General features: G+C 31.5%; 2 protein-coding genes across 2 annotated transcripts; both read left to right on the top strand.

Annotated features, from left to right (window-relative positions):
• Positions 1-619: 619 nt before the first annotated feature.
• On the top strand, positions 620-4,169 carry LOC120069066 (protein SIEVE ELEMENT OCCLUSION B-like). The gene is made up of 5 exons (XM_090307819.1): positions 620-1,092; positions 1,905-2,002; positions 2,113-2,246; positions 2,841-3,311; positions 3,384-4,169. The coding sequence occupies exons 1-5, from the start codon at positions 635-637 to the stop codon at positions 3,966-3,968; spliced, it is 1,746 nt and encodes a 581-aa protein (XP_090163945.1). The 5' UTR covers positions 620-634; the 3' UTR covers positions 3,969-4,169.
• Positions 4,170-12,837: 8,668 nt separating this feature from the next.
• LOC120092479 (protein SIEVE ELEMENT OCCLUSION B-like) lies at positions 12,838-18,177 on the top strand. Its single transcript, XM_090308557.1, has 7 exons — positions 12,838-13,171; positions 13,292-13,390; positions 14,651-15,099; positions 15,912-16,009; positions 16,120-16,253; positions 16,848-17,318; positions 17,391-18,177. The coding sequence occupies exons 1-7, from the start codon at positions 12,935-12,937 to the stop codon at positions 17,973-17,975; spliced, it is 2,073 nt and encodes a 690-aa protein (XP_090164683.1). The 5' UTR covers positions 12,838-12,934; the 3' UTR covers positions 17,976-18,177.
• Positions 18,178-19,304: the final 1,127 nt, after the last annotated feature.

Genomic DNA, 19,304 nt, shown 5'->3' with positions numbered 1-19,304 from the left:
TCTTAAAATAACATTTGGATCTTTAGTTAAATTCTAAAAAAGAAAAAAATAAGTTTTGAAGAACCACATTTTTTAGTTTTAATTTCAAATTTTGGCTTTGTTTTATTAAAAAACATGTAGATCTAAAACCTATTCATAGAACTATTATTTGTAAGCCTTTCTTTTTTTAAAATAAAACAAAATATGACTATTCGGTAATAATTTCGTTTTTTATTTTTAAAAATTAAGTCTATTTCATCCGATTTGCATCTTTGCCAAGTACAATGGTTGAAATATTATCCAAATTCCAAAGACAAAATCAAATTTTTAAAAGCTATTGTTTTTTAGTTTTCAAATTTTAGATTGGTTTTTTAAACCATTGATAAAAGTATAAACAAATAAAGAAGTTTTGAGGTGAAATTAGTGACTATAGACTTAGTTTTCAAAAATAAAGAACAAAAAACGAAATGGTTATCAAACGAGACCGACATTATCAAATAGGCTTTATAATTAACCAAAACGGTTTTCAAAAACAAAACATTGGAAAGAACATTGTCAATAAAAATGTGAAAAAGTTACATATATATATACAAAAAGCAGTAAATTTTATTTTCTTCTGATCCATTTTATACATGCAATTGAAAGTTGAAATATTATGTCTCAGTTGTCATGTAAGGCTCCGGGGATAGAAAAAGCACACGAGACCACACTCGAAATCTTTGAAATATTGGCAAATTATCCATGGGAAGCCAAGGCAGCTCTCACTTTGTTAGCTTTTGCAACTGATTATGGAGATTTGTGGCATCTCTACCATTACTCCCATGTTGATCCATTGGCTAAATCTTTGGCAATTATCAAGCGAGTAGCTACTTTGAAAAAGCACTTAGACTCACTTCGATATCGACAAGTGCTTCTCAACCCCAAAAGTCTCATTCAAAGCTGCTTACAAGCAATCAAATATATGAATGAGATTAGAGAATTCTCAAAATATGATGTCAAGGAACTTCCTGAGTTACCATCTGCTCTTCGCCAAATCCCATTGATTACTTATTGGGCCATACACACTATTGTTGCTTCAAGGATTGAGCTCTCCACATATCTCAGTGAAAATGAGTAAGTACTTTATCCATACCTTTAAAAATCTCTTTTTTCCTTTTAATATTATGTCACATTTGCAATAGTTGTGATCCAACCACATTTTTACAAACTAGGGATGATCAGAACAATCCAACAAACTAAGTTGATTGGCCGAAATGTGCTAAACCAATTTCGGTAGATCGGTATTTGGTTTCGTTCATTTGGAGTTGACTCAAACCGACTGACCAAGTGTTTAGAAAGAAAATAAGTAACGAGATAAATTATGTCTTTTCATACCAAAATTGAAATGTTGGTTTTCTCGGTTAATTTCAGCCCAAAACTTTCCTTGAATTTTCAATAATCATTCTTAAAACAAAATTTTCCAAACCACGACTCAGAAGTAGTTATTTACTTTATTAATGTTGGATAAGAAGCTTTTGAAGATTGGAGGTAATTTGAATGATAGATTTAAGAAAGAGGCTACTTGTATTATTGATCACTTCTAACTCTTTTTGGCTTGATACAAAATCTAAGATATCATTTTTATTTATACTAGTTGGCACACCACCCCTCGATTTCATGGCTAAGATTTTGCCAATAAAGACATGATCTAGAGTTATAAATGACTTTCTAAAATATTCTTTACAATTACACGTTTTCTTCCATATTCTATACAATTCTACTACATACTCCAAGTATCTCTTAAAAAAGATTTCCCGGGGATATTATAGTATTTAATACTTCTAGAGACCGGGCTTCTGTTTGGACCGGATCCCAATACTTATTATCAAAGATCAAACTTACATTTCAACGGTATATTCATTCATAGTAATACTGATGTTTTTCAGGAATCAGCCACAGAGATACTTGAATGAATTGTCTGAAAAAATGGCCATTGTACTTGCCGTACTTGAGAAGCATCTAGATGCCATCCGAGAACAACATGGTCGAATACTAATCTCCCTAGTTACTTTTATTTGTATCGTTAATATATTATTGGAATTACCCTGAAAAATAACATTAAATTGGGTTATGTTTCATTTTTTTTTATGGCAGAGGAGGTTAATCTCTATCGGTGGTTGGTTGACCACATTGAACATTATCAAACTGACATTACATTGGTCATTCCCAAGCTGCTTAGCGGCAAACCTGAAACCAAACCCCTTATTGATGGCTCTACTTTAAAAGAGGTTTCTTCTATTTCATACCTTATTATTGGCTTGTTCTCAAATATACTATTATAATAATGACATATATTCATTTTCATATATGAAATGTATTTAATCAATAGGTATGTTGTTAAAGTATTGATATAATTAAACTTATTGTAACTCTGTGAAACTAAAATCCTGGGTTGGGATGAGATCGTCACTTAAGTTGATGTTGGTGTACTAAATCTTCTATTTTTTTTATAACTATGAAGCAACTTCTATACCTCTTAATTGAAAAACTTTCCTCTTGTCTTTCCATTAGACGTTCCATTTTTCTATTGGTGAGCTCTCCACTAGCTTCTACTTCGTACTTACTCATCTACTCTTCGATTATTGGCAATGAATTACTTTTTTTATTTGGAGTGACGAGAGAGCTAAGAATATTTCAACCATACACTTATTGATTCCTTCTTTCGTTAGTTTCTTGTTAAGAAAAAATGGTAGATTTATTTTGCTATTAGAATAGTAGGATTGTATTAGCTCCAATAACCTTAGTTGCTCATCCGATTAAACTTTGGGGTTAATTGATGATTCAACTTAGGTAACTTGGTGCAAATTCGTGGGTTTTTGCAGGTTAGTGTTCACGAAAGTTTGTCGGGAAAGAACGTGATATTGGTAATTTCTGGTTTGGATATCTCCAATGATGATATCACGGCTCTTCATCAAGTTTACAATGAATTGAAAACTAGAGACAGTAGACATGAGATAGTTTGGATTCCAATTTTCCCGGAGCCTTATCAAGAAGAAGATCGCAAGAGATATGATTATTTGCGTTCAACTATGAAATGGTATTCAATACAATTTACTACAAAGATAACTGGCATGAGATATATTGAAGAAAAATGGCAACTTAGAGAGGATCCATTAGTTGTGGTACTAAACCCACAATCTAAGGTGGTATTCACAAATGCAATTCATCTAATTCGAGTTTGGGGGATTGAAGCAATTGATTTCACACAAGATAGAGCCAAGACTTTATTACGAAAAAATTGGCCCGATTCAACTCTCACCAAATTCACTCACCAACCAAGACTACAAAATTGGGTATGTAGACATTTTGTATTTCCTTCCTAATTAAATTATAATAAAATACATCTTATCTATACTCTTTCACAGATCAAGCAAGAGAAAAACATACTATTCTATGGAGGAAAGGAACCATTGTGGATACAACAATTTGAAGAGAGAGTAGAAATCTTGAGAAATGATCCTTTGATAATGGATGGTGGTTCATTTGAGATTGTACGTATTGGAAAGGATGCAACAGGAGAGGATGATCCAGCACTCATGGCTCGTTTTTGGACAGCACAATGGGGCTATTTTGTAGTAAAGAGCCAATTGATAGGTTCAAGTGCAAGTGAAACAACAGAAGACATCTTAAGACTGATATCATACCAAAACGAAGATGGTTGGGTTGTTCTAAGTGTAGGCTCAGCCCCAGTATTAGTTGGTCGTGGGATTTTGATATTGAAATTACTCGACGAATTTCCAAAATGGAAGCAAAGTTTGAGGTTAAAGGCCTTCCCTGATGTCTTTAGAGACTACTTCAATGAATTGGCTCTCAAAAATCATCAATGTGATCGAGTAATTCTTCCTGGATTCAGTGGATGGATTCCTATGATTGTGAATTGTCCTGAATGTCCTCGTTTCATGGAGACTGGTATCAGCTTCAAGTGCTGCCATGGAGGTACTCATATGTGAAGAGGATTGATTGAAGCTGCTGGAACTCATATACATCTCTTTTTTTATGTTACACTATTATACTATACTACTACTAAATGGATATTGTACCATTTGACTTTATATTATAATCGAGTCCATTAGGTCTCGTTGTTATCAGTGATGAGCGTTTGTATGAATTTATGTTATTTATGATATAATGATCATCAGATCTTTCCTTAATTTCGACTCAAGTATGTTAATTTATTGACGAGAACATAGAAGCTGGTAACCCAGTTCGATGAAATACATATATATTTAAAGGGCATTATGTCCAAGAAAAATAAATCCACTAATGTAAAATAAAGAAATTATAACGTTGTACTTATCTCTTGTTACAAACAATAACAGTGACACATGTCAAACTTGACTCCTTGAAATAACAATTAGTCTCCCCTAATTATCAAACTTCCTCTCACTTTATCTTAGGATACCCCTAAACATAAATACATTAGTAGATGAATACTTAGGCTCCCCCTACGTGTGAGACTCTAACTCTTCACAAGTTTATCTTTCTTTTATCAAGTGATACTACAACAAATATCACATACAATAGCAGGCCAAAAAACGGTATTGTAGACTTTCGATAGTGTTTTTGAAGACGCTATCCTAGACGATGTTATGGAAAGTCTAATACTTTTGATGGTGTTTTTATCTGCTATAACATGTTCTATAAAAAGTCTATTTTTTATTGTAGAATTATCATGATATGGAAATATTTTATAGCGTTAACAAAAAACGCTACGTTTTCGCTTTACTAGCGATTTTAATAGCATAAAAAATGCTATCAAAACTATTTTATAGCATTTTTAATAGCATAAAAAACACTATAAAAGGCTTTCTATAGGATTTTTAAGCATGTTGTTATAGCCATTGTTATTGAAAGCCTATTACTTTTCATAGCTTTTTTCAATGTTATAACAAAAGATTATAAAAAGTTCGTTTTCAATTTCACAATTTTATGTCAAGGGTATATAGATGCCCTAGTTTATTGTATTTTCTCTCTATTTTTCTCAACATTATAAACATTATATATTTGTAAATATTTGTACTAAAGTATTAGTCCAAGTGAGAGATTGTTAGGAGTGTCCTAAAACTCGCAGTTCGTAAATGTTACAAACATATTCTATTTATCAAAGTATTATTGAGTTTTTTCATTCAATAAAATGGTATTGATATTGCAATATGTTATAAAAATCTAATAAACAAATCCACGGCTATAATATGACTACTTTAAATTTATGTAGAGACATAAATGTGGATTAGGTTTTAGTATATAGTGAAAATGGTCTATACGTAAATTGATGAGATTGGGTACCTCATCTTAGTAACATTATTAGATGCGGCCCACTTTGTATACTGATACAAATGATGTGATCCCAAAATCGATCATGTGGAAACATGTGAGTAGAGGCATCCTATGCAAAGATTGTTTGCATAAGACTGGACCTTGAAATAGTCACTTTTCTTTATAACGACCGTTTACTGTTAAAATTGACCATTTCAAATTTGATGACCTAGAGTAACTTTATCTTAATCCTAAGCTAACTATGAACTCCTGTTTATTCGACATTATCCTTTGATCTGCATAAGTGAGAGTAGTCCAATAACACTGCTCAATAATCCTTCCATTTTGGGGATATGAAATGATAGATAGCTAGGGACATAGTTCAGCAAGATAGAATTCACTCCTATCCAATTTAGGATTAGCAGAAATGTTGTTCTTTTAAGTACTGATTCCTGATCTTGAACAACGGGGCCCCGTCTTCTCATGATCAATAGGGATATGGTTTATTAGTTGAACTATAAACCAATTGTTCAATGGAGTTTCATTGGGAGCTTAAGGAATAAGATGTATTTTAAGAGATAAAACAGTAATTTTGACCTAGCTGTAAATACGGACAATCTGTGAAGGACCGACTTACTGATTATGGTTAAAGTGGACAGAAATATATTTACAGTGAGGAGAATGCAACGATCGAGCTATAGTGGTTTGTCTCGATACTTAATGAATATTGATTAACTCGGCCCAATGAGTTTAGCCAATTAATCTGAAATCGTTGGAGCTAATGATCTGCAGATCCATAAGGTTCCTCTACAAGGTCGTAAAATTATATCGTGGATTAATGAATTGAGTGGCTTTGAAACGTTCAAAATCGAAATTAAGATTTTTAAATTTGAAGTGTTCAAATTCAATTTAGGGTTTGATAAATTATACTCGATATAGTTTAGTGTTTAATTTATTGAAATTAAACGTAATTGGAGAGATTAGAATATTTAAATATTGATTTAAATATTGAAATACATGAATAGAATTCATGTATCAATTAGGTGTTTGATTAATTTAATATTTAATATTAAATTATTAAATAATTAATTAAATTTGGCTTTAATTTGAAGTGCCAAATTAAATAATACTTAAGAGAAGGCGAGGCTCCGTTGTTCAAGACTAGGAATCAATACTTAAGAGAACAACCTTTCTGCTAATCCTAAGTCGGATTGGAGTGAATTCCATATTGCTGGACTATGTTCCCAACTATCTATCTTATCTTATCCCAAAATGGAAGGCTTACTGAGCAGTGCTATTGGACTACTCTTATTTATGCAGATCAAAGGATAATGCCGAATAAACAGGAGTTCATAGTTAGCTCAGGATTAAGATCGAGTTACTCTAGGTCATCAAATTTGAAATAGTCAGTTTCAACAGTAGACGGTCTGTTATAAAGAAAGTGACTATTTCAAGGTACGGTTGCATAGGATGTCCCCACTCGTATCCACATGAATGATTAGTATACAAAGTGAGCCGCATCCAATAGTGTTACTAGGATGAGGTACCCAATCAAATCCATATACTTATAGACCATTTTGACTATATTCTAAAACTTGATCCACATTTAGTCTCTACGTAATGTTAAAGTATTCATATTGTAGCTATGGATTTGTTTATTGGATTTCTATAACAGAATGCAATACCAATGACATTTTATTGAATTAAAAAACTCAATAGTACTTTTATTGATAAATTGAATATGTTTCTAACATTGACGAACTGTGAGTTTTAGGACATTTCCAACAATTTAATGTTATAAAAACATTTTATAGCATTACAGAAATATTATGATTTAGTAGGTTTTTTTTTTGTTTTTGTTTTTTTTAATAATACTATATATGTTATGATTGATATTTAATAACATGTTTTACAATAATTAAAAATGATATAAAAACATGTAACATTTTTAATCTTGTCGTGATAGCCAATAATAATCAATTCTTACATAAACAATATAGCCATTTTATAAGAGTGGCAAATTGTTTCAAATGTAATTGTAAAATTAAATGCAATGCACATTTAACGGAACCAAGTGGATTTACATGAAAAGAAACTTTCAAGAGTCCAAACTTATAATTTATCGCTCACAACTATTCATCTCTCTTGCTTAGCTTCTCTTGAATTGCAACTCTCATTTGTTCCAACCCGAGAGTCGCACAAAAATGCGAATGTTTCAATTCTTCAATGTTCTATTTCAAAGAAAACATAAACCGCCAACAATCCGAAAGTCAAATTCAGCAAATAGTGAAAAAAGAAGCTTTTGTACAAAGAAAATAATAGTCCCCTACTTACAAGACTTACCCATATGAAACAAACATTACTTTCTCTATTTATGTGCTCATATTCTCTCTTTCCTTCAAAATTCTACCGAAAATAATAATAATAATAATAATTCGCACCATTTTTAGTATTGTTGGATGCAATCATCTTCTTGGGGAAAATAAAATTCAAGCAGAGGATTTTCCATTTTGTAGGTGTTTTTGGTCTAGTAAAAGTAAAAAACAAAACTCATAAGAATGACCAAAAGAAGCAAGAAAACATAAAACTCAAGTTAATTAGTACATAATATATGCTTTATTAAATATACACGTTAGATGTCAAATCTTTCAGTTGGTTTTAGAAGACAAAAGATGGAGCATAATATGAGAAAGTTCAAACAAGCGAGTGAAAAACCTTGGTATACTCAAATTATAGTTGGAGTTTAAGTTTCTAAAGGGAAATACAAGAGGAAGTTCAAAGTTGGGGAAGAATTTAGTCAAAAAAAAAAAAAGAGAGAGAGAGAGAGAGTAAAGGGTCAAGATCGAGCATATTGACAAACACATTGTGACAATCACAAGGCATCTCAACTGAACATCAATAAAAGACAATAAAACAAAGGATTGATTCATTTGATCATAAAATTGAAAACAAACAATACAATACAAATGCAAAGAATGAAGAAGTTTGAAATTACCCCTACCCTATCCAAAATGTAAAAACTAAAGATGGAGAATCAAAATATTTCCACCTATCGTATAAGTCAAACTATAACAACAAATTAACAAGAATAATTATTTGAAGATTCCAACAAAGTCAACCTCTATACTTTTAACCTCCCACCCGAAAAAAATAAATTAACACGGATTACTATTGTTATCATTAATAGGATTTATTTATACTATATATTTTTTATTTAGTCTTCTTAAAGTCACACTAGTAAAAGTAGTAATAGTTCGAATTTCCCTATTATTATTTTTTTAACCATTACACAAGGCGTAGAGATAGCTCTCGAAAAGGGCTAATATTATACTCTTAATTCCATTATTATTAAGTTGTTCTTATGTATAATATATCTATTTTATAGGTAAGTCGATCCCGAGGAGCAAAGAATTCATTCGAGTACAAAATGAGTCAAAAAGAAGTAAAAATGATTGTTTGATGCATGAAGTTGAAAGAAGTCAGAAAAATTATAAGCCTACCATCAAGGACAGTATTGCATGTTAGAATCCACTTGGTTTTTTTTTTTGGGATAAAAATTAAACAAAGATTTTAATTTAAAAGTAAGAGTATAAGAGAGGGGAATTGAATTAGGAGTCAAGGGCAAAAAGGGAAGAACAAATTATATGAAGGGTAAATTTGTCATTTCAAATTCTATTAATAAAAAGTGAAAAAAAATTTGAAAATTGGAAAGTAAAAACTAGACTAAAAATGAGAGAAACTAAAAATAATTAATAATTAATAAATTAAAAGAATAGAAAAGTAAGTGAAAGAAAAAAAAAAGGAAAAAAAAAAACGAGAAAGGGATGTAAATGGGCAGCCACGTCTGTTGTGTGTTGGTGGGTTAAATGGCTTTGAAGTAGCAGAATTAGGTTTATAAAATAAGAATGATATTATAATGTTGATAAAAGAAGAAGAAGAAAGGAAATGGAAGTGGGTGGTTTTGGGCATTTACAGAAGAGAGAGAGAAAGGCTACGGGGGAGAGAGCTTTACTCCCCTGAGAAACGTTGAGAGACCAACGAGGTTTGCCGAAGAAGGTAGTAGACGGGGGAAATATAGGATGGAAGTTCGTAGACAATGGAAATTCAAACCCTGTAAGTATTTTTTTAGAGATTTAAGGTCTACCAAAGAAAATGTGTAACCTTTGGACTTGGAATGTGTACTTTCGTTCGTTTTACTCAAAAGTTTACATGGGTGTTGGTTTTGGTATTGCACCAATTCAACTAAGGGGATAAAGAAGGTGAAAATTTATGGTATTTACTATTAAAATACCTCATGGATTTAAGTTATTGGAAGTGGGTTGTGTAAATTTTGTACTCTTGTTACGATATAATTGAATGGAATGAATTAAAAGGAAAAATCCTTAGGAAAAGGAATTACAATTTTTCCTAGAAGAAGAAAAGAAATAAAATGGAAAAAAAATTACATAGGGGAATAGAAAACAGAAAAGAAAAAGAAGAAGATATGAATTAGAGAATTATATATATAAACAAAAAGGTGTTTAATTGGTAGAGTTGGTTGGCTATTTACGTGGGTTAGGAGAGAAAAAGTGCGTTTTGGGAAGTCTACAAAATATAAGAAAGTTGAGAGAGAAAATATAATTGGAATTGTTGGAAAATATTTGAAACTAGTTATTCAAGGTGAATATATAATTATTTTGGGAATATTTCCATAACCTAATTCAAGTGGTTTTTGGAATCTCAGGATAGATGAAGTTGAAGTTTCTGAACCATTTGAGGCATAGCCGACAATTGTTTCGGGAGTGGTTTATTTTATGAAACATTTATTATTTGTTAAATCTTATGATATTTGATGATTTTTTTTTTTTTTTTACTATGCGTGATTTTAGAAGAACTTGAATGTGATTTCTAGAAAATAGGTACGAATTCAAGATTTTCAAGTAAAGTCATGTTTTAAACAAGATTTTACATCATAAAGTGTTTTTGAGAAACTCTGTTTCACGCGAAATTCTAATGCAATTCAAAAGAAAAATCGTGGTTTTAGAATGATTTATGAGATATGTGAAAGCAACATTTTCGAAAACCACAAGTTTTGTATTTTAAATTTAAAGTGGGTTTCAAATGATTGAATTGATGTACCCATGGTGATTTTCCACTATATTGATGTGAATGCGTTTCCATAGTGTCGTCATGATATACATGAGTTCTTTGGGACCTACTTTCGCACACACATAAGTTTTAGGCTATGTGTCGAGGTGCTTTACCTTTTTGAGGCTGCTCTGCATGCACATATGACCGTGTTTTCTCTGCTATTCACCATAAGATTACTCAGTGAATAGTATGACCACGTTTGCTCTGCCATGCTCTTGGACTTGCTCGGTGTATAGTATGACCATGTTTCTCTGCTATCTACATTGAGTTTCTTCGTATATAGTATGACCACGTCTAGTTACAGGTTTAGTGAAGGATTTGTACAAGTTCATGTTTACATTTGTAAGAGAATGCTCATGATTTTATTTACGCGTTAATTGATTGTGTTTTACATCGATTTACAGTTCATGCTTATGATTGCAAGAATTTTCTTACAATATTCTATATGTGTTAACTCTTCTAAGTTTTCAAACTACTCATGTTTTAAATCAATTTTGTGGAACTTGTATCTCTATTTAGTATGATTGTCATTTTCTCCAATTATTTTTTTTAAAAACTCACTACTCACTAGGCATTTTTAGCTCAACCTTTTCAAAATGTTTTCCTCCACCAAGTTGCTCTTCAGTTTGGATAGGGATTAGTGAATCAGAAACTACCATCCGACTCATTAATTGGTTGCGACATGTAGGTAAACAAGGTATTTAATTCAAGTTAAGTTACAAGTTCAAGGCAAGTTAACTACATTGCATGTTTGGGATCTATCATTGAAACCCATCCTAGGATCATGTAGAATAATCGGGAGGGGTGACATTGCAACCCTCTCTTGACCTTTGCATGATGTTGAAAGGTAGTAGGAACAACTTTTGAGACAGGCACACAATGTTGCAACGCTCCTACACGATGTTATAAGACAGAAGCATTAAATACAGATTAGTGATACAATGCTTGGCAAGGGTGTCACAACGCTACAACTGGCAATGGAATTGGAGCTTCTGCACGTGCAAATAACATTTCATCAACACTGCACCTCTGCCTCAACATTTGAGGTCTGCTTCGCCAAGGGCGCCACAATGATCTTAGCAGTGTTGTGACACTGCGATCCTGATATAAATATAATTTTATTTTCCAGTTGAGAGGATTGATGAAAAGTAGATAATAAAGGTAGAAAAAGAAACAAAAGAATAAGAAAAAAGTATTTAAATCATAATCTAATTGATTTAATAATCTATGGATCTATTTGACATTAATTAGAACATCCTATTGAAGTAAGGAACTATGACATATATTTTGGAATAGATTCCATTTTGAGAGGAGCATTTAGCTTTGCAAGGTGGTCCTTGTGATTCATACGAGATTCCACATGCCCCAAAGATAACTATCTTTTTTAGTTATTAAAATTTGGCTTCGTTGTTTAAATCATCGATGAAAAGTAGATAATAAATGAAGAAATTTGAAGGTGAAAGTAGTATCCATAGACTTAATTTTCAAAAACAAAACCAAAAAAGAAAATGGTTACCAAATAGGGCCTGAACTTTCGTAAAAATAATGATTTAGTCTATTACCTTAAAATATGTAACAATTTAGTCCCTCAGCTTTATTGTGTCACAATTTAATTTTTGTATTACGATTTAGTCCTTGAAATTAGTCTTAATTAAGATTTTATTAAGATTTCTTGCATAGTCAATATTTTTATAAATTAAAAAGTCTACACAATAAAATAATAAAAATTAGACAAATAATTTTAATAAATTTTTGTGTATTATGGACTAAATGATTACAAAATTGAAAAGATAGCAACTAAGATCTCATTTGGTAACTATTTCATTTTTTGTTTTTGGTTTTTAAAAATTAAGCCTATTTCCTCCTCATTTCTTATAATGATTTGCACATATTTTTTTAAGTGCAATGGTTGAATTCTTAGCTAAATTCTCAAAACAAAAACAAAATTTAAAAACTTTCTTTTTTAGTTTTCAAATTTTGGCTTGTTTTTAAGATATTAATAAAAAATAGATAACAAATGAAGAAATTTGGAGGTGGAAGTAGTGTCTATAGGCTCAATTTTCAAAAAAAAAAAAAAAAAATCAAATGGTTACTAAATGAGGCCTTAAATTATTACATACTAAAGATTAATGACTAAATCGTTAAAAATTGAATGAACAGAGACTAAATCATTACAAATCAAAGTTTTCACAGGCTAAATTATTACTTTGGGACAAATATTTTTTTAACTTCAAATAAAGAAAAGGGAACAAAAGAAAAGGAAAAGAAGATAGATGTTGAGACAACAAAGAAGTAAGATGGACTTGTGTTTAATTAAAGCTCAAATCTAGAACTTCACATTCTTTTCTTTAAGACAAGAAGAATACATTAGTGTCCTTTCACACTCCTTTACTTTTCTATATCTTCTTTGAAGATTTCTATGTGTATAAATAATGCCCAACAATTTCCAATTCCCAACACAACCAAACCTATTCAATCTTTTCTCTTTTCCTTCTTCTATTTTCATACTTCTTCTCTCTACACCCAAACCATGGCCACTTCACTCAAGACACCCACCACTACACCTATGCCATCACTGCATTCTAAGCAATCAACCAACCCCAAGGAGGAGTCGAACATGAGACATTACTCGGATGACCTCGTCACTGGTCACATTTACGCCAAACATCGTGACGACGATACTACTAAAATTGATCTCCCCAATTACATCTCTGTTATTGAGAGTATTATCACAATTGCTGATCAAATTAGCGATAATGTACATCGGGTAAAAATATACAACATTTATATATTATACACTCAAATTAAATCTTTGGTTTTATTTATTTTTTCTACTTGGTGTAATTTTATTTTTGTAATGAATAACTATTATTGTGTACTCATATAGGGAATAGTTGAAGGACGTTTGGTACATTCGGATGCAACTTTAACATCCAATGTTGTGATCGAGCCTCCACTTTGTACTCTTCATCGTATCTCTAGCGAGGTTATATATAATTCCATAAAATTTTATTATTTTGACAAGTTATTTGATAGTGATCTAGTTTTTCACTTTTTATCTCTAAAAATAAGTTTGTTCATGCATTTAAACTTTTATCTTGATAACTCTTTTGCATTGAGAAGGCTAGTTTATTTTGTTTATTTATTTATTATTTTTTTTAATAGGGGTATACTCTTTTATATGTTTCTAAATCTTAATTAGATCTTCAAAGTAATTTTTTTTATACAATTTCGGTCCTATTTAGTTACAATTTTGTTTTTTTAGTTTTCTACTTTTTCTAAATTATATTCTCTCCATTTTTGAATTATGTTTTTCACATTTCTTAAAGAAATACTTTAAATTTCTAGTTAGATTATACAAACAAAACTATGTTTTTGGAGACCACTTTTTTATGTTTTCAAAACTTAGTTTGGATTTTTAAAATATTGGTAGAAGGAGAAGAACAAATCCTAAAAACTTATGGGTAGAACTATTGTTGTAAGATTAATTTAATTTTCAAAAATCAAAAATCAAAAATCAAAATGATTATCAAATGTGGCCTTCATTTTTTTTGTTTTATATGTTCTTTTTTCTCACAAATTTTATAAAAGTATTTTTACCTTTCTTAAAATAACATTTGGATCTTTAGTTAAATTCTAAAAAAGAAAAAAATAAGTTTTGAAGAACCACATTTTTTAGTTTTAATTTCAAATTTTGGCTTTGTTTTATTAAAAAACATGTAGATCTAAAACCTATTCATAGAACTATTATTTGTAAGCCTTTCTTTTTTTAAAATAAAACAAAATATGACTATTTGGTAATAATTTCGTTTTTTATTTTTAAAAATTAAGTCTATTTCATCCGATTTGCATCTTTGCCAAGTACAATGGTTGAAATATTATCCAAATTCCAAAGACAAAATCAAAATTTTAAAAGCTATTGTTTTTTAGTTTTCAAATTTTAGATTGCTTTTTTAAACCATTGATAAAAGTATAAACAAATAAAGAAGTTTTGAGGTGAAATTAGTGACTATAGACTTAGTTTTCAAAAATAAAGAACAAAAAACGAAATGGTTATCAAACGAGACCGACATTATCAAATAGGCTTTATAATTAACCAAAACGGTTTTCAAAAACAAAACATTGGAAAGAACATTGTCAATAAAAATGTGAAAAAGTTACATATATATATACAAAAAGCAGTAAATTTTATTTTCTTCTGATCCATTTTATACATGCAATTGAAAGTTGAAATATTATGTCTCAGTTGTCATGTAAGGCTCCGGGGATAGAAAAAGCACACGAGACCACACTCGAAATCTTTGAAATATTGGCAAATTATCCATGGGAAGCCAAGGCAGCTCTCACTTTGTTAGCTTTTGCAACTGATTATGGAGATTTGTGGCATCTCTACCATTACTCCCATGTTGATCCATTGGCTAAATCTTTGGCAATTATCAAGCGAGTAGCTACTTTGAAAAAGCACTTAGACTCACTTCGATATCGACAAGTGCTTCTCAACCCCAAAAGTCTCATTCAAAGCTGCTTACAAGCAATCAAATATATGAATGAGATTAGAGAATTCTCAAAATATGATGTCAAGGAACTTCCTGAGTTACCATCTGCTCTTCGCCAAATCCCATTGATTACTTATTGGGCCATACACACTATTGTTGCTTCAAGGATTGAGCTCTCCACATATCTCAGTGAAAATGAGTAAGTACTTTATCCATACCTTTAAAAATCTCTTTTTTCCTTTTAATATTATGTCACATTTGCAATAGTTGTGATCCAACCACATTTTTACAAACTAGGGATGATCAGAACAATCCAACAAACTAAGTTGATTGGCCGAAATGTGCTAAACCAACTTCGGTAGATCGGTATTTGGTTTCGTTCATTTGGAGTTGACTCAAACCGACTGACCAAGTGTTTAGAAAGAAAATAAGTAACGAGATAAATTATATCTTTTCATACCAAAATTGAAATGTTGGTTTTCTCGGTTAATTTCAGCCCAAAACTTTCCTTGAATTTTCAATAATCATTCTTAAAACAAAATTTTCCAAACCACGACTCAGAAGTAGTTATTTACTTTATTAATGTTGGATAAGAAGCTTTTGAAGATTGGAGGTAATTTGAATGATAGATTTAAGAAAGAGGCTACTTGTATTATTGATCACTTCTAACTCTTTTTGGCTTGATACAAAATCTAAGATATCATTTTTATTTATACTAGTTGGCACACCACCCCTCGATTTCATGGCTAAGATTTTGCCAATAAAGACATGATCTAGAGTTATAAATGACTTTCTAAAATATTCTTTACAATTACACGTTTTCTTCCATATTCTATACAATTCTACTACATACTCCAAGTATCTCTTAAAAAAGATTTCCCGGGGATATTATAGTATTTAATACTTCTAGAGACCGGGCTTCTGTTTGGACCGGATCCCAATACTTATTATCAAAGATCAAACTTACATTTCAACGGTATATTCATTCATAGTAATACTGATGTTTTTCAGGAATCAGCCACAGAGATACTTGAATGAATTGTCTGAAAAAATGGCCATTGTACTTGCCGTACTTGAGAAGCATCTAGACGCCATCCGAGAACAACATGGTCGAATACTAATCTCCCTAGTTACTTTTATTTGTATCGTTAATATATTATTGGAATTACCCTGAAAAATAACATTAAATTGGGTTATGTTTCATTTTTTTTTATGGCAGAGGAGGTTAATCTCTATCGGTGGTTGGTTGACCACATTGAACATTATCAAACTGACATTACATTGGTCATTCCCAAGCTGCTTAGCGGCAAACCTGAAACCAAACCCCTTATTGATGGCTCTACTTTAAAAGAGGTTTCTTCTATTTCATACCTTATTATTGGCTTGTTCTCAAATATACTATTATAATAATGACATATATTCATTTTCATATATGAATTGTATTTAATCAATAGGTATGTTGTTAAAGTATTGATATAATTAAACTTATTGTAACTCTGTGAAACTAAAATCCTGGGTTGGGATGAGATCGTCACTTAAGTTGATGTTGGTGTACTAAATCTTCTATTTTTTTTATAACTATGAAGCAACTTCTATACCTCTTAATTGAAAAACTTTCCTCTTGTCTTTCCATTAGACGTTCCATTTTTCTATTGGTGAGCTCTCCACTAGCTTCTACTTCGTACTTACTCATCTACTCTTCGATTATTGGCAATGAATTACTTTTTTTATTTGGAGTGACGAGAGAGCTAAGAATATTTCAACCATACACTTATTGATTCCTTCTTTCGTTAGTTTCTTGTTAAGAAAAAATGGTAGATTTATTTTGCTATTAGAATAGTAGGATTGTATTAGCTCCAATAACCTTAGTTGCTCATCCGATTAAACTTTGGGGTTAATTGATGATTCAACTTAGGTAACTTGGTGCAAATTCGTGGGTTTTTGCAGGTTAGTGTTCACGAAAGTTTGTCGGGAAAGAACGTGATATTGGTAATTTCTGGTTTGGATATCTCCAATGATGATATCACGGCTCTTCATCAAGTTTACAATGAATTGAAAGCTAGAGACAGTAGACATGAGATAGTTTGGATTCCAATTTTCCCGGAGCCTTATCAAGAAGAAGATCGCAAGAGATATGATTATTTGCGTTCAACTATGAAATGGTATTCAATACAATTTACTACAAAGATATCTGGCATGAGATATATTGAAGAAAAATGGCAACTTAGAGAGGATCCATTAGTTGTGGTACTAAACCCACAATCTAAGGTGGTATTCACAAATGCAATTCATCTAATTCGAGTTTGGGGGATTGAAGCAATTGATTTCACACAAGATAGAGCCAAGACTTTATTACGAAAAAATTGGCCCGATTCAACTCTCACCAAATTCACTCACCAACCAAGACTACAAAATTGGGTATGTAGACATTTTGTATTTCCTTCCTAATTAAATTATAATAAAATACATCTTATCTATACTCTTTCACAGATCAAGCAAGAGAAAAACATACTATTCTATGGAGGAAAGGAACCATTGTGGATACAACAATTTGAAGAGAGAGTAGAAATCTTGAGAAATGATCCTTTGATAATGGATGGTGGTTCATTTGAGATTGTACGTATTGGAAAGGATGCAACAGGAGAGGATGATCCAGCACTCATGGCTCGTTTTTGGACAGCACAATGGGGCTATTTTGTAGTAAAGAGCCAATTGATAGGTTCAAGTGCAAGTGAAACAACAGAAGACATCTTAAGACTGATATCATACCAAAACGAAGATGGTTGGGTTGTTCTAAGTGTAGGCTCAGCCCCAGTATTAGTTGGTCGTGGGATTTTGATATTGAAATTACTCGACGAATTTCCAAAATGGAAGCAAAGTTTGAGGTTAAAGGCCTTCCCTGATGTCTTTAGAGACTACTTCAATGAATTGGCTCTAAAAAATCATCAATGTGATCGAGTAATTCTTCCTGGATTCAGTGGATGGATTCCTATGATTGTGAATTGTCCTGAATGTCCTCGTTTCATGGAGACTGGTATTAGTTTCAAGTGCTGCCATGGAGGTACTCATATGTGAAGAGGAATGATTGAAGCTGCTGGAACTCATATACATCTCTTTTTTTATGTTACACTATTATTACTATACTACTACTAAATGGATATTGTACCATTTGAATTTATATTATAATCGAGTCCATTAGGTCTCGTTGTTATCAGTGGTCAGCGTTTGTATGAATTTATGTTATTTATGTTATAATGATCATCAGATCTTTCCTTAATTTTGACTCAAGTATGTTAATTTATTTCTTGTCATTTATGAAAAAATAAGTTGTAAAACAACACCTAAAATAACAGAGAACGAGAATGTAGAAGCTGGTAACCCAATTCGGTGAAATACCACATATATCTAAAGGGCATTGTGTCCAAGAAAGATAAATTCACTAATGTAAAGTAAAGGAATTATAACGTTGTACTTATCTCCTGTTACAAACAATAACAGCTACACATGCACTACAAGAATTTTGGGCTTTAATATCGATTGAAAAAAGTGAAATTGGATGTATAATGTCGGTTGCAAAAAATGGATTTTTAATGTCGGTTTTAAATCGACATTGAAGATGGAATACAATTTCGGTTTAAATTCAACATTAAAGGCCTCTCATTTATTATTATTTCTTTAACTTTATTAAAATCGAAAAATGAAATCTTATCCCTCCTTTCACTTCTCTCTTATCAAACTCTCTCTTCTCTCCTTAGCTTGGTCGTGCACACCACTTCCATTGGTTGCCGTCACCGGTGTTGCTTGGATCTCCGTCGTCGTGGGCTTCTTTTGGTGGTGGGTCATCGTCGTGGATGTTCTCTGATTTTTTTTGTTGGTTTTCATCTGTGCGTGGGTGTTCACGAGGTGTTCCCGTGGGTTGTCGTCACCGGTGATGCTTGGATCTCCATTGTCGTGGGATTCTTCCAGTGGTGGGTCATCGTCGTGAGTGTTCTCCAATTGTTTTTCGATTGGTTTTCGTCGGTGCATGGGTGTTCTCGGGGTGTTCTTCGCTGACACGTGGGTGTTCTCCGTTGTTCTTCGCCTGTGGGTTGTTTAAGTTGTTTGCTTCGAAAGGTAAAATTTTATTTTCATATGAATTTTCAATTTAGTAATTTAAAGTTATTTAATTCATTTTATTTTTATTTTAATGATCAAATTTATTGAAAATTTGAAATGTTGGAATTAAATTAATTGAAGAATATATACTTGATTGGTTGTCTTGAAATTTATTGATTATTGATTGATGTGGTTCAAGTGTTATTTCATTAATTTTATGTTTTGTTCCAATGATTAAGCTTCTTGGAATTTGTTGATGTTGGAATGAAATTAGTTGAAAAATATGTACTTGGTTGATAGTCTTGCTTG

The sequence above is a fragment of the Benincasa hispida genome, chromosome 12 (genome assembly GCF_027475165.1).
Source record: "Benincasa hispida cultivar pf3 chromosome 12, pf3_genome.v1.1, whole genome shotgun sequence".
NCBI lineage: Eukaryota > Viridiplantae > Streptophyta > Magnoliopsida > Cucurbitales > Cucurbitaceae > Benincasa > Benincasa hispida.
The sequence above is the reverse complement of the archived record's forward strand: the minus strand, read 5'-3'. Positions and strand labels throughout refer to the sequence as shown.

Excerpts from the sequence above, each read along its gene's own strand:
- LOC120069066 (XM_090307819.1), top strand. The coding sequence starts at position 635 with ATGTCTCAGTTGTCATGTAAGGCTCCGGGGATAGAAAAAGCACACGAG. Across the intron at positions 1,093-1,904 it reads ACATATCTCAGTGAAAATGA|GAATCAGCCACAGAGATACT; the intron begins GTAAGTACTTTA and ends GATGTTTTTCAG. Across the intron at positions 2,247-2,840 it reads ATGGCTCTACTTTAAAAGAG|GTTAGTGTTCACGAAAGTTT; the intron begins GTTTCTTCTATT and ends GGGTTTTTGCAG.
- LOC120092479 (XM_090308557.1), top strand. The coding sequence starts at position 12,935 with ATGGCCACTTCACTCAAGACACCCACCACTACACCTATGCCATCACTG. Across the intron at positions 13,391-14,650 it reads TTCATCGTATCTCTAGCGAG|TTGTCATGTAAGGCTCCGGG; the intron begins GTTATATATAAT and ends ATTATGTCTCAG. Across the intron at positions 17,319-17,390 it reads AACCAAGACTACAAAATTGG|ATCAAGCAAGAGAAAAACAT; the intron begins GTATGTAGACAT and ends ACTCTTTCACAG.